This window comes from Pelobates fuscus, chromosome 4, assembly GCF_036172605.1.
Source record: "Pelobates fuscus isolate aPelFus1 chromosome 4, aPelFus1.pri, whole genome shotgun sequence".
Taxonomy (NCBI): Eukaryota; Metazoa; Chordata; class Amphibia; order Anura; family Pelobatidae; genus Pelobates; species Pelobates fuscus.
In genome coordinates, this window is record NC_086320.1 from 149472205 (window position 1) to 149493179 (window position 20975).

Genomic DNA, 20975 nt, shown 5'->3' on the forward strand with positions numbered 1-20975 from the left:
GGCACCAACCAGTGATTAAATCTGCCTTGGCCCCCCAAGGTGGGAGATCGCCCGCTTCTCCCTTGCGCCGGGCACACCAGGCCGCAGTGTGTTCAGAGGCTCCTCCAAGACTGTGTCTGCTTCATACACCACCCGTCGCCAGCAGGTGGGTCGGATACCGGCTTTGGATGCTGTAGTGTGAAGTTAGGGTGTCTAAAGTGCCTGTGGGCACCCCAAAAACTGTGCTTTAGCCTGTCTCTTCACGGAGCTCCTAGAGAGCAAATCTTTCCTGCATGGCGGTCAGGCCCCGTCCCCCTAAAATGTATTTTTGAAGTGAAATTGTGACTGTACCCACAATAACACTGATAAAATTAAAGGGTTGCTCTAACCCAGTAGTTCCCAAACCAGTCATCACTACTAGTCAAGGATTTAGTGATTACCCAGTTTTGTTTAAGGTGTTTTTAGAAAAATCAAAACACATAGACGCAAACAGGTAAAACCCAAGATCCTGGACTGGTAAGGGGGCATGACGACTGTGCTCTAACCCTTTTCTACAATTATCCTGTGTAGGCTTACAGTGCCCTGTTGGACATTGCTATTAGGTCAAACACCCTTATTAAAATTAAATTAAAAAAAAGCTTAAGCTTCTGGACCATAGCAACTTAATTTAGATGATAATCACAAAACTACTTTGAAATTAATACGTTCATAGCTGAGTATTAGAAATGAACAGAATTTCTTTTTATTTGAAGCAGAATTATTTTTTAAAATAATGTCTAAATTATCAGGAAAATAACATACAAAATATTTGTATTGAATATTTTAGCACTGTTATTTTATCTGACATGTTAATAAAGAGGTAGAGACATTAAGCTAAAAAGAAGTAGGCAATAGGATAGCCAGTATTATTATTCCTGTGTGAATGAAAACCTTATCTGGATTTTGGTTGTTGTAGCCATAGCAACAATTTAATATAATGTCAAACATTCTCCCATTATCTATTATTGCCTGCAGATGACTCCTCTTAAAAGCCACACCGAAACCCTAAATTGTAACATTTTTTTTGTGAGATTACTGTTAATGATGAAATAATTCAGTAAATTGTATTTATGTATGTGTTTATTGAACATACAGCACCCTTATTCATTTGTGTAGAGATTATAACACTGCCCAATCTATAAAAGTAATCAACATATAAGACATAGTTATAGGGGCACTCTATATAAAAATAAGAAAAAGTGACATACAGGTGCATTTAAAAAACAAAAAAAAAACGGTATCACCAACAGTGCTATATAGATGTGCAAAATTGCAGATTACCAATTATATAAAGTTCAAAATGTGCTATATTGCTTAGAAAATTCATAAAAAGCATGTGCAAAAAAATGGCGGACTGTATTCCTAAAACTATACTGTCCCCTGCTTCCACCCCTGTCCACCATGAAAAGGGTTAAATAACCCTTTAAACACTTACCTGATTCCAGCGCTCATGTCCCTCAGCGCTGGACCGTTTCCTCCTCCGCTGACAGGGGATATCAATGCTTTCCTATGTGGGTTTTGACAGCGCTGGATGTCCTCATGCAAAGGAAAAGAATGCCCAATGTCGTTTTACCTAGTTAAACTCAGTGAAACAGCAAGAAGCGCCTCTAGTGGCTATCTGGAAGACACAGGGCCAGTGCAAGGATTTTTGCCACCAAAATAAAAAAGTGCCGCCCCCCCATGTGACATCACAATGCCCCACCCATATGATTTGCCATATGAACTAACGACAGTCCTATAGAGCCCTGTCCTATAGAGCTCTCCCTCCTGTCCCTTAGAGCTCTCCCCTGCCCCTTAGTGGTCTCTCCTCTCCTCCCCTGTCCCTTAGTGGTCTCTCCTCTCCTCCCCCACCCTCCCGTAGTGGTCTCTCCTCTTCCCCCCGACTTTCCATTAGTGGTCTCTCATCTCCCCCTTAGTGGTCTCTGCTCTCCTCTGCCCCCCCTAGTGGTCTCTCCTCCCCCTTTCCATTAGTCGTCTCTCCCCCCCTTTCCATTAGTGGTCTCTCCTCTCTTCCCCCCCTTTCCATTAGTGGTCTCTCCCCCCACCCTCCCCTAGGGGTCTCTTCTCACCCCCCCTTCCCTAGTGGTCTCTCCCCCACCCCCCCTCCCTCCCTTAGTGGTCTCTGCTCCCCCCCACCCTCCCTTAGTGGTCTCTTCACCACCCCCTCCCTCCCTTATTGGTCTCTCCCCCCCACGTTCTCCTCACCCCCCTCCCTCCCATGTTCTCCTCACAGCCTTCCCCCTCTCTTAGTGGACTCTTCCCCCCCAACCCGCACGTTCTCCTTACCCACCCACGTTCTCCTAACCTCCTCCCTTAGTGGTCTCTGCTCTCCCCCTACCCTCCCTTAGTGGTCTCTCCTCACCCCTTCCCCTAGTGGTCTCTGCACCACCCCCTCCCTCCCTTAGTTGTCTCTTCCCCCCCACATTTTCCTCACCCCCCCTTCCCTTAGTGGACTCTCCCCCCCCCCACACACGTTCTACTCACCCTCCCACGTTCTCCCCCGCGTTCTGCTCACCTCCCTCTCCCCCCGTTCTCCTTACCCCTCCGCCCTGTGTTCTCACCTCCCCTTCCGTGTGTAGCGTGGCTGAGCTCCTCTCCGGTCCGCGGTACAGGAGCTTCTGTTTCCTGTACACGGCCGGAATGACAGGAAGTGCACACTGAGTGAGCACTTCCTATCAGTCCAGCCAGGTACAGGAAACAGATATTCCTGTACCGCGGACCGGAGAGGAGCTCTGCCACGCTACACAGGGAAGGGGAGGGGGGGTGAAGAGATAGGGGGGAGAGAGGCAGTGCTGCCGCCGCCTGAGGCTCTCAATAGAGCACTCAGGCGGATGCAGCATTAGAAGGGCCGGTGATGAGGGCGCAGGACGCCCCCTCCTAAGTAGCGCCCTAGGCGAAAGCCTTATAGGAAGCGCCGGGCCTGGGAAGACAGCAAATATAGGCAATCTTAACACTAGAATTTAAATATTGCAGTCTCTTTAAAATGGCAATGTTTTACATTCCAGGATTTAGGTAACAGGGATGCTGCGCCAAGACCATTTCAATGAGATGAAGAGGTCTGGGTGTCCATAGTGTCCCTTTAAAAAGTGGAGCTTACTACATATTTCTTTACAGTACTTTTATAAAGTGAAAATGTGGGACACTCCATTAATCTTTAAACTTTTAACTTCTTATTTTGCTGTTCAATGTTACCAAATGACTTGTAACTCTATAGTAACACAATTTAAGCAAGTAATTAAAAAAGTGGTAATAGTGGTGCCTTCCTGCATCATATACACTGCTTTTATTTGCAGTCCTATATTACAAAGACTGAAACACAAGAAGAAACCAGAAGAGGAAGATATTGCGCTAGATGGTTATTTACTGATACTAAAGTCGATTGACCCTGTACCGAATGGGACAGAACCACCTGGCTGCATACAGGACCATTCATAGTTTTAAAAAACCTTGTTGGCTTGAGGATTAATCACGTGGCAACTGCTTTTTCTGATGAAAGGCAGTGTTTACATTGCTGCCTAATGCTGCCTTTTAATGACTATCACCTGTACAACCAGTAGAGGGGCTTCCTGGGTTTGGTAACGCAAAGATTGCCGGACCGACTTTCAGCGTCTCTACACTCTGCATTGAGACGCTGAATGCTCCCAATACAGCTGTATTGAATCAATGCATCTCTCTGAGGAGTTGCTTATATGATATTATTTTCACCTTATGGTTATTACGATTCATGTACTCTAACTTCCCCATTGCTTCCCTATGGGATCACCCAGATCGTCAAAACTGATTAACTCGGCCAGCAGAGGCAGGGCAGGCACATGAAGACCGGCACCCCAGGGGAATAATGTGCTTCTTTGTTTTGTTTTTTTTTAAAGTAATTTGAGGGTCTGAATCTAAAAAGATATTATAACACTATAGGGTTAGAAATACATGTTTGTATTCCTAAGGCTATAGAATTCCTTTAATTACCTGAGAGCCAATGTGGGTACAATATGCAGTCATGTGCAGATTCTTCAAGGGGTTAAAATGGTATTGCCAGTCAGAAAGAGTATTTACTGAGTTACATATACACATTGGTGCAGGATTTGTCTAGTCCAAGGGTAGTCAACCTTTTAATACCTACTGCCCACTTTTGTATCTTTGTTGATGGTCAAATTTCCTTACCACCCACCAGTGCCACAATAACTTATTTTATAGCGCAATTTTGTTTCATATTTTATTTTTAGTAAGGAGGTGTTTCTATTCCAAATATTTGCTTTTTTTTTTTTTTTTTTAATTCTTTATTTTTGTTGTGCATATTATGACAAAAGAGCTTGCACAGCCATGACAGCATGGGCAAGTACAATAATGACATTAAGGAGAGACAGCATCATGGCATACGTAAAAACAGCACAATTTTTAAAGTTAAAGAAATCTAGATGTTAACAATGTATGTTCACGTTTAGTTGAAGTAAGTTATACTTAAGAGGAAAACAGGCTTATGGCTCAGGTATATGATAAGACAGGTTTAAAGATCACGCTTATAAAGCCGGCTCAAAGAGCAGGCGTAGAGAATGTGTCTCATAGCAGTTTAACAGTTTAAACAATAATGCCGAAATGGTTATACATGCTTATAGCAAGAAAAAGAGAAAAGAAACAATAAGAGTGAATAACGAAAATGTTTCGCCAGCTTGTTGGGTGCTTTATATCAGACATGCCAGGGGATTGTAAGTCACAGCATAGTGAATCAGGATGGGCTTTACTGCAGGTGACCCTTGGTGGTGAGGGCCGCAGGAATGCCTGGCAGAGTGGTTGCGACCAGGTAAGGGGCTGATAATGCTTTCCTGGTAGAGGTGGTCCCTGGGTCAGTCCGTGCCCTTCAAGCCTTTATCCCTTGTGGCTGGGTCGTTCCGTCGTGGGTGAAGGCTATTAGGGGCTGGAGCAGTATGCTCTGGTGTCGTACGTCCGCCGCTCCCTTCTGTGTGCCGGTGCTTGACATTTAGGGGAGTGAGTGAGGGTTCTTGATGTAGGGCATTCTCCCCTGATTGCTTTTGTGGTTTGGTTGCCACCAGCCTCTGCAGTTTCAGCTGCTCGGACGCTGCCCAGCTCATGGAAGCCGCTTGCTGCACTGATATTTGAGTCAGCTTTGTCTGTGTGGGATTTCACGTGAGGGCTGCCGCCATCTTAGACGCGTGGCCTGCGATTGTGTTTAGGCTTTCCACTCGCATAAATAAATGTTTCCGACCCCACACATACGCCACCAACCTCGCTTTGTGTAGCGCAGTGTAGTGAGCTGATCTATCCCTGCAGCAGGTTACTGTGGTGCTCCGATGGCGCTGGATGGTTCCTTCTGTATGCAAGCTCCAGTCCGTGGGTACTTCGCTCATGTGGCTGGCGTGCGGCGGCCATCTTGGGAGGGTGCTGCCGTTGAGTTTTCCCCCGCAGGGTTATTGTGTGCCGCCAGGCTTGGCATGATAGGAGTTGCTGGAGGAGATGTAGACCGGGATGACCCCCCCGGACCAGAGGGGGGGAGGGAGGAGGCCGGCCCCCAGCTGGAGACCCGGGAGAGCGGCCGTCTCTTCCCGGCTCAAGCTCCAACACGCTTCAGGCCTACTTCGGGTTACTGTAGGTCCCAGGTAGGGTCTTGAGGGGTATCTCCTCGTACCCCAGGGTCTGGGGCTCCGCTTGATCCCCGTTGCCGGTTGATAGGGAGAGATTGCCTCCAGTTTGCGCCGGTTTTCGGTCTCCCAAAGCGGGAGCTCAGACAGAGCACGTCTGATCCCGCTGGCGGTCCGGCCCCGCCCCCTCCAAATATTTGCTTAAATGTATCTATTTTTGTTCCTTTTTTTCTATTTTCTATTCAACTTTTTTTTCTATGTGTGTGAGGTGCAGTGTGTGTGAAGGGTGCTGTGTGAGGTGTGCTGTGTGTGTGTGAAGGGTGTAGTGTGTTTGTGTGTAGGGTACTGTGTGTGTGTGTGTGTGTGTGTGAGAAGGGTTCTGTGCGTGAGGGGGGCAGTGTGTGTGAAGGGTGCAGTGTGTGTGTGTGTGTGTGTTTGTGTGTGTGTGTGTAGGGTGCTGTGTTTTAATAGGGCACTGTGTGTGAGAAGGATGCTGTGTGTTTTTAAGAAGGGTGCTGTGTATGTGTGAGAAGGGTGCTGTGTGTGTGTGTTAAGGGTGCTGTGTGTGAGGATTGCTGTGTGTGTGAGGGTTGCTGTGCATGTATGAAGGGGGCAGTGCATGTGTGAAGGGGGACAGTGCGTGTGTAAGGGGGCAGTCTGTGAGTGTGTGACGGGTGCATAGGGTCTATGCTGTGTGTAGGTGGGTGAGATGTGAAAATCTATCTTAATGTCTCCCCTCCCTTCTTCATAGCTTTTACCAGGGAGGGGGACATGGGTCGGCAGGGTAGATGAAAGAATCTCCCCTGCCAGCCTTGGTCCATGGCCATCAAAGCCCACTGGGCGTTTCCTGCAGAATCCACCACCGCCCACCTGAAATCCCAAACCGCCCACTAGTGGGCGGTAGGGACCAGGTTGACTACCCCTGGTCTAGTCTATATTGTAAACCGCTACGGAATCTGTTGACGCTATATAAATGGCAATAATAATGATAATAGTCTGACGTGAAATGCAAACCTGTATTCTCTTTTTTAGCTTTCTTTTTCCCGCCAATTTGTTACAGTTGGAATGTAGGAGATAAGGTATTTTTATCTCCAGATTAAAATTAATTATAAAAAGAGGCTGTAGGGACAGAACTTTGCACCATAATCACTTCAGTAAGATGAAGTGATAATGGCCATTATAGTGCATATTTAAGGCACTTACCAAATTTAACCGTGTTCGCCAGGCAGCGAATGGATTGAGATATCTACAATTTTGACCCCAGAAAGCTGAACGTAGACATTCTTCAGCTCAACTCCATCAATTTTGCAACCGAAATATTCAATTCCCTTGTCAGTTCTTTGTAAGTAAGTCCCTGTTAGGTAAATAAAATCCCATGGTAAAAATGACTGTGCAAAAAGATCATGGTGCTGCCAAAAGCTGGTAAGGATTCTGGGATACAATCAGAATAAGAGAAAAAAGGTGGCTATGCTTTAATATGTACCTGCAAGAAATTAAGAGAAACTGATGAGTGATATCAACACCTTCAATTCAGTGCTAGAGAAAGACTTTCAGATGAACACAGTAAAGTGAATTAGTAAGCCTTTTTTGCTTTGCTTTCTCTGGTGACAGATGTTTCAATATTTTATTTAAAAAAGAATGTTATTTGTCTTTTTAATTTTTTTAATTGAAATATACCTTTACTAATATCTTTAGCATATCACTCATTTCTTTTCACCCTGCAAATTATATTATCGACAGCAAATCATAAATGCATGTGTCCTTCTCCATCCCTCAAAGCAATCCATGGGATTTAATGAGGCAAATATTTTTACATTTTGTTTTTAATTTGATTTTGCATTTTTATGAGGCAGCCTCCGTGGTAAATCACATTAAAAATGTTTATGGTCGCATTAACTTTCTTGCTTACATACAGAGCTTACAGTTAATAAATGACTCTGATTTCCATAAAATATTCAGAACAGACCATTATTGCAATGATTTTTTTATCCCTACTGCTAAACTTCAATCAGTTTTAGATTTGCAATGTATTAAATGACTGGGTATAATGTTATAATTTGTGCGGCAATACATTTTTATTGTTGCCATTGGTTAGAGAGGAAGCTTGTGGAAAAGGTATTAATTGGCATGCTTAATTATTTAAAATATATTGATTTTGTACTAGTTATCTAAATTTATTTCTCATCAGCTGTTTAGGGCAGACATTTAATTTTCTTGTCTATGTGAGTGTACAAAATGATTCTGGTGATATTGCAGTAAAATGAAGTGTTCTCTTGATAGTTTTACTACTTTGGTTATTTTTCAAGGAAAATGGGTGATACGTTCATTAATAGACATACTGCTTTGTCATCTGTCTTTTTATTGTTCATTCATTGAAATTGAAGGGGCCCTAATGGACAGGGAGGGGAGAGGGGATGGTTAAGAGGCACATAGGTGAAGATGTTTTTGTTTTTTTTTGGGGGGGGGGGGGAGTAGGGCGGAAAAATGCCACCTCCCTTCCATTAGTGGTCCCCTCCCTTCCCTGTCCCTTTGTGTTCTTCTCCCCTCCCCCCTCTTTTCCCTGTCCCTTGGTGTTTCTCTCCCATTCCCTCCCTGGCCCTTGGTGCACCCCCACCCTTTTAGTGGTCACACTCCCCTTCCTGGTGTGCCTTCTACCTCTCTTGTAGCAGTGCCCAAAAGCATGTACCCAAAAATCCTTGCACCGGCCCTGCTTGTAGTTTTTTCGATATTCTGGTCATTCTAAGGACCGATTTAGGGACTTTCTATCTGTCTCTGTTGCTACTGGTGGGTTTTCACACTGCGTGTTGGGTTAATCGTTACAGTTAGTAGAGGTATGAAAACAGATCCTGGGGACCACCACTCCATTTTTGTTTATTTAGTATCTTAACTGCTTGCCCTCCAATCGCTGCCATCGGGCATTTTTTTTTTCTTCCTTACTGTCTTGTTGCTGATTAGTTGCTCCTTGACAAATGACCTTTTAAGCTGTTTTTATTTACATAGTGTAGAGCTCTTTGACTCATTATATCTTCCCACGTACAGGCTGGAGTAAGGAGTGACTGGCATATAAGCAGCATACTCCAGCACATGGAGACAGAGAAGGGAGCATTTGTCAATTCCCCTCTGGTTTTATTGGGCTGTTTTTTTTTTATTATTACTGTTACATCATTATTGCATTATTAGTGATTTATTTTGGAATTAATAACCTGCCATTTTTTTGTATGTTCCCATAATTTGTTCCCTACACATATATGCATGTGCAGATAACTGCACATTCCAAAGTTATGTGTTCATCTCTTCATTATAAAGTATTGGTGTAGTGGGTGTTTAATTATCACTTTTTCTTTGAGTGCTGCTATAATTATGGTATTGGTAGTTCACCTGTTATGTTCCAGACCTACTTCTGTATTGAGATTCCTGATACCTTTTAATGGGGATTTTAGATGTTTAATGCAATTGATGAATGTATCTGTATTTTTCCTCTGTTGGCCTTATATAAGATTGCCAGATAGCCTTATCTTTTTAGGATATATATGGATTTATTTATGTATTATAAAATATTTTACCAGTAACGATACATTGAGATTTCTCTCGATTTATTCAGTGTTGGGCTATGCATGAACACTCCTGACATTATGTTTGTTAAAAAGAGTTAAATTGAGACAAAGAGCTCGAGCAAAATCTCTCCATGAGAGACAAATCTATCTATCCATCAGAAACATAATCTAGAGAACCTAATCTTCTGAATGTTACATTTGCTCTCCAGAAGGGGGTTAATACATCCCCCCATATTACTATAATGGGATTATTAAAGCTCCCTATGCAGCTACTTGCCATGCAGGGATATGTCTACTAAATATTTAGCGATGGGGATGGGGCCTGTGAAACAACTCTAGGGGTGAAACAACCAATGACCAATTCCCCCACCCATGGTCATTAGTTGGAGACATTTAGTAAAATAAAGGATGTGGAACATAAGGATGCGGTTGGGGGGGGGGGGGGGGGGTGGTGGCTATTATAATATAAGCGTGGGACCTAGTGTCCCCACAGGTCTCCACCCGCTGCCTAAAAATAATATTCCCCCACTCCTCGGTATTTCAGTGACTGATCAGCCACTAGGTGATTTATGACATATGCCCCCATAGGGAGCTTAGAAATAGGCTTTGACTGATATCATTTTTCCAGAGCCAATGCTTATACTGATTATTGGTCGTCTTTTGTGCCGATTGCTGATAACCGGTGCCAATATTCTGTACATTTAAAATTTTGAATAAGCAACTCGATTTCTACACAAACTTGACATGACAGCAATAACACTCCTAGGCAGCCAGTACATGCCAGTATCTATGTGATCCCAGCATATACAGCGCCATTACTGATAGGAGTATGATTGCGGACAGCTTTCGTATTGTAATATAAGTTTTAAACCTCCCTTATAGTAATATGGGGATCCTATTGACTCCCATAGTGTTTTATTTTTAAAACTATTTAATGGGTCGGCTGGCTAGCAAGCATTGGCCAGCTGCCACATTATTAACCCTTGCACCACCAACCGTTTTTAACTCTTTGTCCACTGGCTGCTAGCGCTACCAGTGAGCACTTGTTTGGATTTTTTCTAAAAAATCCGGCCTTGGATATGAAGCATCTAAATCCAGATTTAAAGCTTAAATCTGGACCAAATTTAGGTCCATTCGGGCCTGACTTACAGAATCCGGACATTGTTAGTGTGAACAATGCCCGGATTTTACAGTCTGAATGGCTTCGTAAGCAGCCGGATTCAGTGTAAGGCTATTCAGACTGTAGTGAAAAAAAATGTCTGTTTTCGATAATTGCATATTAAGGGCTGTTACGTGCAATAATATCTATTTTTAGAGTTAACAAATCTCCCCACCTTTTCTCCATTCAGATGTGTTTAGTTGCTCTCGTTACTTATTATCTTGGTATCAGTAGAGAATGTAACTCGGAAATGAAAGACAAAAACATACTACAATTTATCTAGCGAGTTAACAAAAATACAAGCAAACATATTCATGGTGCTCTTTATGTAAAATTATTGCATTTTGTAAAAGATGTTACAATTTCCTTGATATTATTACTGATGTTTTTGATGACTCTCTGCAATTTTAGGAATTGAAACACCCACCTCTCTCACCATATGGTGTATCGTTGTTGGTGATAAATTGTCCTGTCAGTGGGTGTGAACCATATTTGCATGCATATGTGTTGAGAGCAGGGAAATAATTAAGGTAGTCTAGTCAGAGCGTGTATATTCATTTTTTTATTCACAAGTGTCTCTTTTCTTGTCAGACACAGGGTTCTTCTTCCGTTCAGCAATTTGAATCTTTCAAGTCCCATCCATCTGTTGTAGTTAATATATTTTTTTTCAAGTTTTTCATATTCAGCAATTCAACATTTGTCTTCCATGGCATGACACTAAGGAATTACCTTTATGAGTTCACTTGAAGGAAAATAATTAGAGTTTGTCACTTTTTTTTTATAATACATAGATAAGGGAAGATATTGTAAAAACAATATATTATACTCCAGAAATATAATTCATATTACATAATTCTAAACAGGCATTTATTTTAAAAGTAGGACATTTTCAGTAAAATTGCCATATTAAGTACGACTAAGCTCTCTTCCTTTGACTATGGGTTTTGATTTCAAGGTTAAGCATATCAACCCAGGAAAATCGCGCTATTCCAGGCTCAGGTCAGCAGATTATATGACACGACTCATCATCACAAAAGTTAAACCCTCCTTCCTCCATAGCTGTATTAGTTGTGGTCTCCACTGTAAGTGCATGATGTTGAAGCTGTGAGCTGTGGAGGAAATTATGTGACTTATAACTAATGACTTCCCATTCAAATATAGAGGCCAAATATAAGCACCCTGTGGTGCACACAGAGCTCTTTTATGCTGCTGCTGGTGAAGTTTTGAGATGGTGGGCTGCCAGATTCCACCATTAGAATTTGACTCTGCCCCTAAACTCTTTAACTACCATCTTCTGACTTGGTGATCTCTGTCCACTTAAATCCCATGAACTAAATTACTAATAGTAATTACTGTAGAGAGATGCCTATAAAATACACGAAGCTGGGCATAATATGGAAACTTCTGTACATTAAAAAAAAGCTGGGCACAATTTTAAGATATAATATATGATAAAATATGACTTTATTTTTAAATGAGATAAAAATAGAGAGGTATATAATACAATCCATTATATAACATGTAAAGAATATCAGTCGCACTGACATTATTAGTCTACATGATCCATAACACCTTTTAACATGCAGAAAAAAGTTACAGTTTATAAAGTAAATAAGGAGAGGAATATTCTAGCATTATAAATTAACACATTTATTTATAACATTAGTGTGCCTTTAAATGAACACTATAGTATTGGGAATACAAACATGTATTTCTAACGCTACAGTGTTCCCCAATCTATGCCCATCTGCGGTGCTGAAGCTCCGCCTACCTGGTGTCAGTCAATCTCTATGATCTCAGCCAATCCAATGCTTCCCCACAGGTTAGGCCTCATGAGCTGCAAAATGCCAAACTGTGCTAATCAAATCTTCTCAAATGCATTTCTATATTGTATACAGTTGTCTGTATCTCTGGTTGTCTGTATATTGTATGGACATCTCTTTATTGTGCTGTTTGTTAGCTCACTCAGAGTCACAGCCCCAGTATGCGCTATGGAGCAGATCAGCTCACTGAGTTACAGCCCCAGTATGCGCTATGGAGCAGATCAGCTCACTGAGTTACAGCCCCAGTATGCGCTATGGAGCAGATCAGCTCACTGAGTTACAGCCTCAACCTGCAGTATGGAGCTCCCTGGCAGCAGGCTTTGAAACTTTTTTTATTATCCGTGTCCAGGATGAGTGTCTTGGTGACAGAACCCAATACCGAGCTGTCTAACGAAGACACTGGACAGATGAGTTTACACTATGCAAAGTGCAGGATAAGCTATTAAGATTATTAATGGCAGGCAGTACTGTCCTGAATGTCACAATTTGTTTTCCAGATTACCTACACTTCCTTATCCTTTTTTCAAAAAATTAATTTATAAAATGGCTGGTTTAATCAGACCTCAGTCAGACTGACTGAGGCTACTTCGGGAGAGAAAAGGAGAACACAATTACCCTCTGTAGGAACCCGGAGCTGATTCAGTTTCGATCTCTGTCTCTCTCAAGTCCTAGCTAGATGGCGTCTTGCCTCTGTCTTGTGTGAGTTGTTAGCCTTGTCCCCTGGTGCTATAAGCCAGTGAGGACCCTAGAAGCATTAACATGTCTCTGTACAGTGACCACTGGATCTGAAACCTAAATGCTGATGAATCTGAGGCCTCTAAAATCCATTCTTAAAGGAGACTAAGCATGTGCAAAATCTACTAAAACAGCACAGATTACACAAATTGTTCTGCTTTTGACAGATTGAACAGAGATTTTTGAGAAAACCACAAAATGGGAGGATGGCACCTGCAGAATTGTAACCATTACTGTAACTATCACAGACATACAAAGCCATTATTTTTATTTTATTTTTTTTAACATAGGCAATACCTGGTGTATGTTTAAAAACCAAAACCAAAACATTTCAATTAAAACCTCCCATCAGTATAATGATGCTGAATGTGCCCAGTGCTTCTCATAGAGAAAAAAAATTATTCAGAGTTTTTCTGTCAGACGCATTGGATTGGACAAGAGTCATCAGAATTAAAGACCTAACTGGAGGCAGAGCAGCTACAGCAAGGAGACTTTACTGGCACTGGATTACAAGTATGCTTTACAGCCTTTTTATTCTTACTTAAAAAAAAACAAAAAAACAAAAAAACAAATGGACCCCCATAATCTAAACCAGGGTTTTCCAAACTCTGGCCCTCCAGATGTTGCTGAACTACAACTCCCATGATTCTCTGGCTATTTGTTTCATTCAAGGAATCATGGAAGTTGTAGTTCAGCAACATCTGGAGGGCCAGAGTTTGGAGAACCCTGATCTAAACAAATTAAGGAACACAAAATGTAAAAAAAAATAAAAAATAAAAGGAATTTTACACCATATATCTATACTTGGTTTATACACAGGGATTTTTAGTGAACTGAAACCCAAGATGCTAAATTAATTTTTACAAAGTAATTTTAAAATTTGGTTGTCAGCTCATCATAACCTTAACAGATATACACTAAACTTTGAGTTGTCAATTCACTGGTGTATTGCAAGTTTCATATGCAGATTTGTTTCAATGTTTGTAATTAAGTGTTGCAAAAATGCATGTACCGGTAATAATATCTGTACAACTATTTCCTAAGCATTAAAACCTTACCTTTCATTAGTTGCAGAACTACCTCTGCACTTAAGGAAGATCCACTTTATTAGTGCTTGACATTGTCCAATCAAATGCATCTAATAAAGAATCAATGAGGACAAAGTTCCAGTCCAAAACTTTTCATAGTGATGTTTTATACAAGTACGAATTATTGCACTTGTTAAACTTGCACATGGTAAAAGATAACTTGTCTGGTTACAAATACTTGTCTGTTGGTCGTATATATTGTACACTGCTGCAAAATTTGTTGACGCTTCATAAATAATAATAAAAGCATACTTTCTACCTCTGCAGTCTGAACACTTTTGTATAGGCTTTGCAGAAGTAATGAAGTAACTTGTATAAAAAACGAAATGCCCTTGGATGCCACATGACTAGTTGGGCTGTCAAATGCCTAGTGGTAGTTTATGTTCTTCATGGGAATTGCATGGTCGCATTTACTGCACTGACACAATTTATGTCAAGATGTTTGATTACACAATTTAAACCATTATGAGGGTGTGATCCAACGCTACACTCATCATTGTGTACTGAACCCCAGGTAATTGACTGTACATTTCCTGCAAAACATTTGATATTTTACATTTAATGTTGTAAAATTATAGACAACGCACATCTATAGATAGATACATACATACATTCAAAAATAAGAAAAAACATGAGTCACTTAACTTTAAATCACACTTGGTAAAATTTACATTTAAAAATCTAAAAAAAAAAAAACCTGCTGGGAATTGTCCAGACAAATGCTGCTCATACAATTGAAATAAAGACAAATTTCCAGACAAAAGCTTCTCATGGAGATAGGAGCTTTTACTGAAATTTAGGTTTTTGTACAGGACTATATCAGTTTGAGTGCTGTTTTCCAAGTATTCATTTTCATTTGTTTGTTAAAATTGTGACATGCTGTTTAAAGCTATTGTAGACTAAAATTCATTTTATCGAGCATTGAATTGTAGTCCATCAGAGGATAATAACTTCTTACATTCACCTAGATGGGACATTCATTTTCAGACTCCAAGAGTGTTTATTTTTATTTTTATATTTGTTTAATATCTGAAATTTGAACCTACAGAGGTCAAAGGTCAAATACCATAATAGATTTATGTAATTTCTTTGTCAGGAAATTAGTGAGTTAATGTTAAATTACCTGAAATCTTGGTGGCAGGAGCTTTGACACAGGGTTATTTAGAAAGGTAAAAATTCAGATTGAATTTCAAATTTAAGGTAAAAATTGTCAAATTGCAAATATTCCCTGTCAGCTATGCTTTCAGTTTGGCTACTCTGGCCTTAAATTTCCAATCCCTTTAACCCCTTGAGGACGCAGGACGGTTCAGGACCGTCATCGGCATTTTTGCGTTGCCGACCGACGACGGTCCTGAACCGTCCTAAATTTAAAATGTACTTACCCGATCGCCGTCGTTCCCCCGGCGGCGATCGGCGTTGCTCCCGGTGTGGGGAGACTGCCTGCAGCCCAGACAGTCTCCCCATGGCGGTTTAGGACCCCTGGGGCCATGTGATCGCCCAACAGGGCGACCACATGGTCACAATAGGTGTCCAAGTATCTGCCTGCAGGGGGACTGTCTGTGCTGACAGGCAGTCTCCCTGCCAGTGTAAAATCATAAAAAAATTTAAAGTTATAGTTAATAAAAAAAAATATATTATTATATATGTGTATATATATGATATATAGACATATATTATACCTATATAATATATGTCTATATATCATATATATAATGTCATGCTAAGTGTATTTTTATATTAATATGTACATATATTAATATAAAAATACACTTATAATTAATTTGCACACGTATATATATAATATATATATAATAACTATATATATTGTATATATATATATTATTATAAAATACGAATAATAAATAATTTAAATTAAATTAAAAAAATTAAAAATAATAATAAAAAATTGAAAAAAAATTATATATCTATACTAAATTTTATTCTAACTGTATTTTGATATTAATATATATATATTTATATCAAAATACACTTAGAATGAAATTGTATATGTATCTATGTATATTTAAATAAATAAAAAGAATGCGAACTATTCATATGTCGATATACAAAATTACATAAATAATTATATAAATATACACGTAGACTTCAAATATATAAATATGCATATATATTTAAATTCTACGTGCGTATTTAGGTAATATTTTTACATAATTAAGTTATTTTATTGATTGCAATTTAAGGGACCTGCCTGCCAACCCAGGCCGAAAGACCAGAGAATTTAATTTGCTTTCACTGTATTTTACCCTGTAACGTTCTACGACACCCTAAAACATGTACATGGGGGGTACTGTTTTACTCGGGAGACTTCGCTGAACACAAATATTAGTGATTCAAAACAGTAAAACATATCACAGCGATGATATTGTCAGTGAAAGTGACTTTTTTTTGCATTTTTCACACACAAACAGCACTTTTACTGATGATATAATTGTTGTGATACATTTTCCAGTTTTGAAACACTAATATTTGTGTTCAGCAAAGTCTCCTGAGTAGAACAGGACCCCCCATGTACAGGTTTTATAGCGTTTTTGAAAGTTACAGGGTCAAATATATAGGTCAAATATTTTTACATTGAAAATGGCCAGGTTGGTTACGTTGCCTTTGAGAGCGTATGGTAGCCCAGGAATGAGAATTACCCCCATGATGGCATACCATTTGCAAAAGAAGACAACCCAAGGTATTGCAAATGGGGTAAGTCCAGTCGTTTTTAGTAACCACTTAGTCACAAACACTGGCCAAAATTAGCGTTCAATTTAGTTTTTTACTTTTTTCACACACAAACAAATATGAACGCTAACTTTGGCCAGTGTTTGCGACTAAGTGGCTACTAAAAAAGTCTGGACATACCCCATATTGAATACCCTGGGTTGTCTACTTTTAAAAAAATATGTACATGTGGGGTGTTATTTAGCAATTTATGACAGATAACAGTGTTACAATGTCACTATTGATACATTTTAAAAATGTATGTTTTGAAACCGCAATATCCTACTTGTACTTATAGCCCTATAACATGCAAAAAAAAAGCAAAAAGCATGTAAACACTGGGTATTTTTGAACTCAGGACAACATTTTGAATCTATTTAGCAGTTTTTTTCATTCGCTTTTGTAGATGAGTAAAAGATTTTTCACATAAAATTCAAAAAACGTGTATTTTTTTCAATTTTTCATCATATTTTTTCATTTTTTTTAAATTAAATTAGATGAGATTATATAAATAATGGTATGTAAAGAAAGCCCCTTTTGTCCTGAAAAAAACAATATATAATTTGTATGGGAACAGTAAATGAGAGAGCGGAAAATTACAGCTAAACACAAACACCACAAAAGTGTCAAAAAGATGCCTGGTCGCAAATGTACAACATCGCAAAAAAAGTCCAGTCCTTAAGGGGTTAAATACTCACTTTAGTAAATAACAAATGTTTAAGTGTAAGGTTCACCCAGCCACAGGCAGCCTGTCTAAGACCAGAAACAAAAACTGCATAAAACTGATATTACCTGTCAGGAAGAGACTATTCCAACTGGCTTAATAACAGCCCAGGGAAGCAAAAATTAAAAGGCTGCCTGCACCATAACTACTTAAGTTAGCTGAAGTGGTTACAGTCCCCTTTTGCATACATAGTTTATTAGATTTTACAAGTGTACAAGCAATGACAGGATTTGTTAAACCAATTTTAAACGCATTGAAAAAGTGCAGTTGACAAAGGAGACAAAATAAACAACAATAAACAAATAAACCCCTAAAAGAGTGAACCAGTGACATGTTTCATATGTCATAACAATAGCATAAGGCAGTACACAGCATAGGCCACAGCCTGGACCTGGAATGGTTCGTAATTCAACTTTTGCGCATGGAGGATTTAAATTTGAACCAGGGCTGCCAGTCTTTATCGAATTTGGCTTGTAAAGATGATTAAGTTTGCTCTGCCCAGAAGTAGGCAGAGCAGATATATAGAAGATATATTTGAGCACACATAATAGTTTAAGTGCCTCTCTAGTATTACAGTAAAATAGAGGTGTGATAACTGATACAAGTGTCCCAAAATAATCTGCTATTTTTGTGAAATGAAACAATTGGATCTCTTTATACATTAAATTGTTACTTTGGGTGACCAAATAACTTTTTTGAAGTCAAGGACAATGTACACTATGAGAGGAAGCAGTAGCTTATGGTACTATGGAGGGAGCAGTGCCTTGTGAGCAGATAAGGTGGGGACCACACGATTGTTGCAAAGAAGGAGAATCACTGTTATGTTGGTAGAAGAATCAATGACACATGGGTCTTGACTATTCCATCCTTTGGTTTCTGTAGACCCAGCTCTATCTCTCATCAATGTAGTTCTTTATGACCCCTGAACTTGTGTGTGTAAGATGAATAAGATGTGCTACTGAACAAGATGGCAGGTCAATTATTTCCCATATTTTTTAGCTGTAACCTGTAATGTTTCCAAAAAATGACAATGTGAGAAGAAGAATAAATATCACAATGTAGTAGTCAAATACTGTCATGAGAAAAAAAACACCACATTTTCTTAATATACATGAAGCCAAGTCAGACAAACATAAGCACAAGGGGCTAACGTTAAGCATTCATAACACTATACCACTATCAAATTTATACAGTACATCTTCAATGTATATCTCAATATGAAATGTTTACAACATTACAACAGACTTGTCAAATATTCTTAGACGTGTTAACCGCTCCATGATCACAGGTAAACAGGGAGCTTGTAATAATTCAAAATACCGGTATGGGATAACCTAGCAATGTGCTTTTAATTATGTTCAGGTCACTTGATGGGTCCAAATTCAGACGCCATGCCTCTGTTTTGCTGAATTTCCGATTTAACTGAAATACATCTGTAGTTATTTCATTCTACCACAAAGTGCCACAATTGAGCTGTATTTCAGAGAAATCATTTATCCTCCTTTTTTTTTTTTGCAGATGATGGCATTTTCAAAGCTTCTGAAGACAGATCAGAAATGTGGGGGGCAACAGAAGTTCAGGAAGATGAAAACACTAAAGTGGAGGTTCCGGTTGATCAGGTAATTTGCCTTACAGCTTTTAAGCCATCAAATGGTAATGAGAAAAAGAAAAATAATACAGATTGTTAGCCTGCTCAACACTAGCAGCTGAGACTGGGAAGCAAGAGACTAGAAGGCGATAAAGAACTCGTTTTGAACCTCATATTCCAGCACCTAATTAAAGTCGCAGTGCAAACAAGTGCTTTTAATTTAAAACATTCAAAGCCATTGTTAGTATATATTTTTAATATATCAAAAATGACCAATTATTCTTTTAAAATTAATATTTTAATAATGCTGACCTTTCCATGAGTAAGCCTATGTATAGATAGATTAATTGATGAAGGATGGATGTATTTTCCGTTGGTCTATCCGTAGCAACCAACTTGCACAAAGCCAAGATAAAAGCCTCCAGCTTGGCCTTTCACTGAAGGCAAGTACCGTATATACTCGAGTATAAGCCGACCCGAATATAAGCCGAGGCCCCTAATTTTACCCCAAAAAACTGGGAAAACTTATTGACTCGAGTATAAGACTAGGGTGGGAAATGCAGCAGCTACTGGTAAATTTCTAAATAAAATTAGATCCTTAAAAAAAAATATATTAATTGAATATTTATTTACAGTGTGTGTATAATGAATGCAGTGTGTGTGTATGAATGCAGTGTGTGTATGAATGCAGTGTGTGTATGAGTGCAGCGTGTGTGTATGAGTGCAGCGTGTGTATGAGTGCAGCGTGTGTATGAGTGCAGCGTGTGTATGAGTGCAGTGTGTGTATGAGTGCAGTGTGTGTATGAGTGCAGTGTGTGTATGTGTGCAGTGTGTGTGTGTGTGTGTGTGTGTGTATAAGTGCAGTGTGTGTGTATTAATGCAGTGTGTGTGTGTATGAGTGCAGTGTATGTGTGCAGTGTGTGTGTATGAGTGCAGTGTGTGTGTGTATGAATGCAGTGTGTGTGTGTATGAGTGCAGTGTGTGTGTATGTGTATGAGTGCAGTGTGTGTGTATGTGTATGAGTGCAGTGTGTGTGTATGTGTGCTGTGTGTGTGTGCTGTGTGTGTGTGCAGTGTGTGTGTGTGTGTATGTGTGCAGTGTGTGTGTGTGTGTGTGTGTATGTGTGCAGTGTGTGTGTGTGCAGTGTGTGTGTGTGTGTGTGTGTGTGTGTGTGTTGCAGTGGTGGGGGGTGGGCAATTTTATTATTTTATTTATTATTATTTTTTATTATTTTAATATATTTTTTTCATTATTATTTCTTCTTATTATTTTTTATTTAATTATTATTTTTATTTTCGCCCCCCCTCCCTGCTTGATACATGGCAGGGAGGGGGGCTCCTTCCCTGGTGGTCCAGCATTGGCAGTTCAGTGGGGGGGGAGAGGGGGGCTGGCAGAGATCTTACTTACCCGTCCTCCAGTTTGCTGTCTCAGAGCGCATGTGTGCTCTTTAGGCTGGCGAGGGGAGGGAGTGGGGAGGATGGAAGGAGATTTATCCAATTTCTTGAACAGCGGGAGGCAGGAAGGAGCACCCACACTTCCACAGCGGGAAGCGGGGGGGCGGGTTGAGAGCTAGTTCTGCCTGCAAAGGAACTTTTTTTAAACATCTGTTGTCAGTATGCAGTGCGCACTGGGAACAGATTAAAAATATGCACAGAATCGATATTAGGCAGCCCTGAACAGAATTCTAGGCTGCCTAAGTCACGTGTGCTGGGGGTTCAACTTTCCCCCAGCATATAATTACAAATATCTCTATACATGCAGTGTTTCTAGCAGAAACACTGCACATGTATACTCCGTCTGTCCCTGGATCACACTTTCTACATGTATACTCCTACCACCATGACCACTTCAAATCGATGAAGTGGTCATGGTGGTTGGCGTAACCCTTTAAGTACTGATCAGTTGTTGAAGTTAGGCATTTCAAACCACTTGATCCTAATGTATAGTAAAAATGCCTGCTTTCAGTAT

The 20975-nt window shown here is 40.0% G+C and overlaps 1 protein-coding gene across 3 annotated transcripts in view; it reads left to right on the forward strand.

Annotated features, from left to right (window-relative positions):
* DCDC2 (doublecortin domain containing 2) overlaps positions 1-20975 on the forward strand; it is a 226629-nt gene that overhangs the window by 154691 nt on the left and 50963 nt on the right. For all 3 annotated transcript variants that reach the window (XM_063451678.1, XM_063451679.1, XM_063451677.1), the window contains one exon: positions 18938-19038. In XM_063451678.1, coding sequence (XP_063307748.1) covers positions 18938-19038 — 101 coding nt within the window. The remainder of the gene's footprint in view (positions 1-18937; positions 19039-20975) is intronic.